This window comes from Perca fluviatilis, chromosome 2 (assembly GCF_010015445.1).
Source record: "Perca fluviatilis chromosome 2, GENO_Pfluv_1.0, whole genome shotgun sequence".
In the NCBI taxonomy this organism is placed as follows: Eukaryota; Metazoa; Chordata; class Actinopteri; order Perciformes; family Percidae; genus Perca; species Perca fluviatilis.
This window is the reverse complement of record NC_053113.1, coordinates 7,129,023-7,136,162: the sequence shown is the minus strand read 5'-3', so window position 1 is coordinate 7,136,162 and position 7,140 is coordinate 7,129,023. Positions and strand designations below refer to the sequence as shown.

At 42.5% G+C, this 7,140-nt stretch overlaps 1 protein-coding gene across 1 annotated transcript; it reads left to right on the top strand.

Moving 5' to 3' along the window:
• On the top strand, positions 1–6,374 carry rpl35a (ribosomal protein L35a). Its single transcript, XM_039777444.1, has 5 exons — positions 1–93; positions 1,504–1,540; positions 2,256–2,408; positions 3,081–3,225; positions 6,285–6,374. Exons 2-5 carry the CDS (start codon positions 1,530–1,532, stop codon positions 6,306–6,308), a joined length of 333 nt encoding a protein of 110 aa, XP_039633378.1. The 5' UTR covers positions 1–93; positions 1,504–1,529; the 3' UTR covers positions 6,309–6,374.
• The last annotated feature ends 766 nt before the right edge of the window (positions 6,375–7,140 follow it).

The window sequence follows — 7,140 nt, the reverse complement described above, 5'->3', positions numbered from 1 at the left end:
GTTCAGGCAGCTCCGCGGACACCTCTGTTTACGATAATTTCCCAGCATGCCTTTCTCACTTCCTTTTCCTCCATCTTGCTCCTCTCAGTGACGGTAAGAAACCAACATGTCCACTTGAAAGTTCTAATAAAACGTTTTATATCGTGTTTCTTTCTGCCCGATAACCACCGGTATCTCGCGGGCAGTTTGTTCCCCGGTCACCGGTCGGTGTGTGTCGGTAGTTTAGGCCGGGATGGTGGAGATTTAGTCCGGATGAAGCTAACAGTCGCGGCCCGGGCAGAGCCCCTCCGGCCCGGGGAAGCTCAGTCAGAACACCGGGGGAACATGGCGGAGCTAAAACATCAGTTTCTCCCGGTGTTAAAACGCTCGCGCAGTTAATATGTTCCCGCGGTTTTACGGTTAAAGTGAGCCGATAGCAGCGAGCTAACGTTAGCTTCATTCACACAGCAGTACCGGTGTTAGAGACGAACAGGTGAGCTGTTGGGCTCAGTCTGCAGAGAGAGGTGTTACGGTCAGAAGTGTTCCCCCACAGAGTCTGGGTTTACACACGTTAGCATCAGTCAGGATCCCTGCAGAACCCACCAGACTCCATGTAAATAATCAGGACTTTTAGCGTGTATAGAGCCAGCATATCTCCACCAGACTCCATGTAAATAATCAGGACTTTTAGTGTGTATAGAGCCAGCATATCTCCACCAGACTCCATGTAAATAATCAGGACTTTTAGCGTGTATAGAGCCAGCATATCTCCACCAGACTCCATGTAAATAATCAGGACTTTTAGCGTGTATAGAGCCAGCATATCTCCACCAGACTCCATGTAAATAATCAGGACTTTTAGCGTGTATAGAGCCAGCATATCTCCACCAGACTACATGTAAATAATCAGGACTTTTAGCGTGTATAGAGCCAGCATATCTCCACCAGACTCCATGTAAATAATCAGGACTTTTAGCGTGTATAGAGTTAAAGCATATCTCCACCAGACTCCATGTAAATAATCAGGACTTTTAGCGTGTATAGAGCCAGCATATCTCCACATGTAAATGGGTGAATTAAGGGTTTATTTCAACCAAACCAGAGTGGTGATTGTTGGAACAGTGGAAAGATAAACCAAGACTGCTTTTGATAGTTTAATTTAGTTTCTGTCCACTTTGAATGAAGTGTGTTTTACGATGATAAAAGTCCTGATTATTTTCATGGAGTCTGGTGGAGTTTGGTGATGGTGATTCCGGGGTTGTTTAATGTTCAACTAAAAGGATCGTACTCTTCATCCAGCCTGTTCAACGCTAACTGGGCCAATAAATATAGGGTTTCTAAAGGGTAACTCTGTGCATTGGTGTCTTAAGTGACAATCTTTATATTTGGTTCTGCAAACTAAATTTCTGCCTAGGCTGCGTTGCTTGCCTGCTCTGATGCGCTATAGATGAACTGGTTTCACTATGTACCAATAAAGTAGTTAATACTGATCTGTAACATGAACTTTGTGCTCCATGTTTGCAGGTGGACTCACCTGGAGAAGACTGACAATGCCTGGAAGGTAAGCAGCAACACCTGTACACTCTGTCTCTCTGTGTGTGATTGGTCAGACTGTAACTGTGTCTCTGTGTGTGATTGGTCAGACTGTAACTGTGTCTGTGTGTGTGATTGGTCAGACTGTAACTGTGTCTCTGTGTGTGATTGGTCAGACTGTAACTGTGTCTCTGTGTGATTGGTCAGACTGTAACTCTGTGTCTCTGTGTGTGATTGGTCAGACTGTAACTGTGTCTCTCTGTGTGATTGGTCAGACTGTAACTGTGTCTCTGTTTGATTGTTCAGACTGTAACTCTGTGTCTCTGTTTGATTGGTCAGACTGTAACTCTGTGTCTCTGTGTGATTGGTCAGACTGTAACTCTGTGTCTCTGTGTGATTGGTCAGACTGTAACTCTGTGTCTCTGTTTGATTGGTCAGACTGTAACTCTGTGTCTCTGTTTGATTGGTCAGACTGTAACTCTGTCTCTTTGTGTGATTGGTCAGACTGTAACTCTGTGTCTCTGTGTGTGATTGGTCAGACTAACTCTGTCTCTCTGTGTGTGATTGGTCAGACTGTAACTCTGTCTCTCTGTTTGATTGGTCAGACTGTAACTCTGTCTCTCTGTGTGTGATTGGTCAGACTGTAACTCTGTCTCTCTGTGTGTGATTGGTCAGACTGTAACTCTGTCTCTCTGTGTGTGATTGGTCAGACTGTAACTCTGTCTCTCTGTTTGATTGGTCAGACTGTGGAGTAAAGCTATCTTCACCGGCTATAAGCGCGGTCTGAGGAACCAGCGTGAACACACGGCTCTCCTGAAGCTGGAGGGATGTTACAGCAGAGACGAGGTGGACTTCTACCTCGGGAAACGCTGCGCCTACGTCTACAAGGCCAAGAAGTAAGAGACACACACACACACTAATACTTATGTTGTTGCTGCTGACAGACTCAGATTATTCTTCCAAAAGCCAGCATATCTCCACCAGACTCCATGTAAATAATCAGGACTTTTAGCGTGTATAGAGCCAGCATATCTCCACCAGACTCCATGTAAATAATCAGGACTTTTAGTGTGTATAGAGCCAGCATATCTCCACCAGACTCCATGTAAATAATCAGGACTTTTAGCGTGTATAGAGCCAGCATATCTCCACCAGACTCCATGTAAATAATCAGGACTTTTAGCGTGTATAGAGCCAGCATATCTCCACCAGACTCCATGTAAATAATCAGGACTTTTAGCGTGTATAGAGCCAGCATATCTCCACCAGACTCCATGTAAATAATCAGGACTTTTAGCGTGTATAGAGTCAGCATATCTCCACATGTAAATGGGTGAATTAAGGGTTTATTTCAACCAAACCAGAGTGGTGATTGTTGGAACAGTGGAAAGATGAACCAAGACGGCTTTTTGATAGTTTTTAGTTTTTGTCCACTTTGAATGAAGTGTGTTTTTACGATGATAAAAGTCCTGATTATTTACATGGAGTCTGGTGTACTATGGTGATTTAGGAGCAGTTTCTTCTGTGTCCGTGTCTCTCTCTAACCGATCCCTGTTGTGTGTGTTCAGGAACACGGTGACGCCGGGCGGTAAGCCCAACAAGACGCGTGTGATCTGGGGGAAGGTGACCCGGGCCCACGGCTGCAGCGGGATGGTCCGCGCCAAGTTCAGCAGCAACCTGCCGGCCAAAGCCATCGGACACAGAGTCAGAGTGGTGAGTTCAGGGACGCCGGGCACATCTACACCGCTACGGTTGGGTTTTAAGCGTCAAGATTTGGAACGGTTATCAGATTAGGACGTGTGTGATGTTCTGGTATTATTCAGGTTTTAGAGGTGTTCTATCTGCGTCTCTATCAGGCTTTTGGTTTTTGATAAAGTATAGGTTTTTCCTCGTTTTTTGTTGTTTTTTTTTTTAAATATTTTTTTTTTAAATAAATAATTTTGTTTCTTTGGGAAAAAAAAAAATAATAAATATTTTTTTTTTTTTTTTTTTTTTTTTATTTTTTTGTGGTTTTTTTTGTTGGTGGGTTGTTTTTTTTTTTTTTTTTTTTTTTTTTTTTTTTTCCCCTTTTTTTTTTTTTTTTTTTTTTTTTTTTTTTTTTTTTTTTTTTTTTTTTTTTTTTTTTTTTTTTTTTTTTTTTTTTTTTTTAATTATATTTATTTCTTATATTTTAGATTCTTCAAAGTAGCCACCCTTTGCTTTTTGATAACTCTGCAAACCCTTGGTGTTCTCTCAATGAGCTTCATGAGGTAGTCACCTGAAATGGTTTTACCTTCACAGGTGTGCTTTGTCAGGGTTCATTAGTGGAAGTTTTTCCCTTATTAATAAAAAGCAAAGGGTGGCTACTTTGAAGAATCTAAAATATAAGACATGTTTTCAGTTATTTCACACTTTTTTGTTAAGTACATAATTCCACATGTGTTCATTCATAGTTTTGATGCCTTCAGTGAGAATCTACAATGTAAATAGTCATGAAAATAAAAAGGAAACACATTGAATGAGAAGGTGTGTCCAAACTTTTGGCCTGTACTGTATGTCTTTCCCCACCAGAAAGGTGTCTGACTGCTGCTAGCCTCGTCTGGACACATGGATGTTTCCCATTGATAAAATCAAATAATAGAGTGTTCTTCAACTTCATTGTCAATATTTTCGTGTCTGCACATATTTCGATTCACTTGGATCACCCTTGTTCGACATATGGGCAGAGAGTACTCCTAAAGCAGTAGTATACTTCATGTTAAACATAAATATATAGGCTACTGATCTGATTACAGCAAAGACAACATCGGCAGTGTTGACGGCAAAATGGGCTCCAGAATATCTCCTTCTGTACTGACAGGTGTAATATTAAAAAGTCTATTAATTATTTTAAATTTCCTTCATATATATCTGCATTTATATCAAAACCTCGAGACTTTCCAACATCTACATGTCATGTATTAATATGTATTGGTGTCTAAATGACATAAACATATTTTCCTGTTCTATTTTGTCTGGAAACGCTTCCAACACGCTGCCGTGTGGCGTCGGTTCTGTTTCTAGCGTGCAGGCGTTCTCTGAGACGTGCGCGTCACACAGGCAGCGTGCACGCTCTAACCTGTTACCATGGGAGCCCAAATAATCACGGACACGCCACGCAGCCAGTGTGCAGGAGCCCTTAGAGCTGGGGTGTCAAACTCAATTTCACAAAGGGCCACACTGGGAAATGAGAATCCCATCGGGGGCCAGACACGTTCACTTTATTGACATGTTTTTTTATATATTTGACTATATTATTGCATGGCTTATATAGTCTTTTTCACATACAATTTGGTCCACATAAAGTCCTAAAAGCTAAGTTCCTTAGTCATCATAGAATTGAGCAAAAACATGCATTCTGATTACATTTTCAGAAGTAGGCCTGAATATGCTAACTTGTTGGTTGTGCAGTAATTTCTGAGTCTCAAAGTCGGCAAATCTGCCAAATTCGGCTTTGAGTGACTCGAGATTGCAGTTTGCAAACGCTTTCCCGTCTTTTTGGTTCGGCGCACAACAAGGCGGGCCAACATGTATTGTGAACCTAAATTGATTTGCGGGCCGGATCATAATCTGCGAGGGGCCGGATTTGGCCCGCGGGCCTCGAGTTTGACACCCCTGCCTTAGAGGAACGCTGTATTTTCAGAATAAAAGACTCAGTCAGTCAGACCTGCAGTTGTACCATTAATGTTGTGAACCTGAACGTGTCGGTAGAACAGAAGCACTGAAACGTTACACATGGTTATGGAGATTAAGGTCATTCTGTATTTAATGTTGGACCGAATATCTTGGTCCTGTAAACGAGACCTGTCAGACCTGAGCCTCAGAGGAGCTGTGCTGGACCAGTTGAGTCCAGGTGTTGGTACTGGGGCCGTGGTTATGGCTGCACCACGTCTAGTTTCATCCTCTACCTCATCATGTGATAGGCCCATCACAGGAAGTTGGGATGTTGACGCTTAAACTTCTTTGCTGCTTGATAGAAAGTAAACTTTGACCGTTCTCCTTTTACATGATTGTTAGCGGCCGAGCCTTCTCCTTTAAGACAGGTGGTCATGTGACCTAACGTTAGTAATAATACATTTTATTTACAGCTGCCTTCATAGCACTCAAGGACACCTTACAGTTAAAACAAGCACTAATACAGTTAGAGAGGCTGCAACTAAGTTATTTTCATCATCAATTAATCTGATTATTTTCTAGGAGTTGTGTGGTCTCTAAAAATGTCCAAACGTGGTGAAAAATGTGCATCAGTGGTCCCCAAAAGTCCCGAGATGACGTCCTCAAATGTCTTGTTCTGTCCCCACCTCAAAGATCTTGAGTGTCCTGTCCCAGAGGAGAGAAGAGACTAGAACAATACTCACATTTAACGAGCTGACATCAGACCAGTTTACCTGATTAATCAGCTCTACATCTATACAACGGCTCAGATCTCGTCTGGTGCATCTGAGACAGGAGGTGTTGACTGTTTTATGGTGCCAGTGTGACTTCCTGTGTGTATTTTATTGTGACGGTGTGACTTCCTGTGTGTATTTTATTGTGACGGTGTGACTTCCTGTGTGTATTTTATTGTGACGGTGTGACTTCCTGTGTGTATTTTATTGTGACGGTGTGACTTCCTGTGTGTATTTTATTGTGACGGTGTGACTTCCTGTGTGTATTTTATTGTGACGGTGTGACTTCCTGTGTGTATTTTATTGTGACGGTGTGACTTCCTGTGTGTATTTTATTGTGACGGTGTGACTTCCTGTGTGTTCCAGATGCTGTATCCCTCCCGAGTGTAAAGAGGAACCATCAGCAGCCGTCGATGTTCTTGTTTGTACAGAAACAATAAAAATGATGCGTCAAAACTGCTGCTTCTGTCTCTCCTTCAGACCGCCTGTCTGTCTCTCCTTCAGACCGCCTGTCTGTCTCTCCTTCAGACCGCCTGTCTGTCTCTCCTTCAGACCGCCTGTCTGTCTCTCCTTCAGACAGTCTCTCTCCTTCAGACCGCCTGTCTGTCTCTCCTTCAGACAGTCTCTCTCCTTCAGACCGCCTGTCTGTCTCTCCTTAGACCGCCTGTCTGTCTCTCCTTCAGACCGCCTGTCTGTCTCCTTCAGACCGCCTGTCTGTCTCTCCTTCGGACCGTAAAACACCCAAATTCAGTGAAAGTAGTGAACTGATGATGTATTTAACTTGTGAAGAGCGTTGTAGGGAACCATCCACGTTATTTATTTGGACATTTTGGTTGATAGAAACCCAAATATCTGATACAGAAACGTTTTGAATATGGGTCAGATTAGACCCGAGGACATCAGGAGGGTTTGCAGTTAATGTTTAAGACTCAGAAACCAGCAGAAGCCCCCAATGATCAGTGTGCCGAGTCATACTTGAGTGTTTTCCTTATTTTGTCCACCCCCTGTTAGTTAAACAAAGACAAGGGGACAATAACCAATAACACAAACAGTAAATGTGTTACTGTCACTTTAAATTCTTCTGTTAGTTTTTTTGTGACGTCACTGAGTGACAGCAGAGGGCAGCAAAGCATTCTGGGAGATAGAGTGAGATGGTATTTTATATGGTATTTTTGCCCTGAGACTGATCTTTCAGACCTTTTTAAACAGTCCAGATCACAAA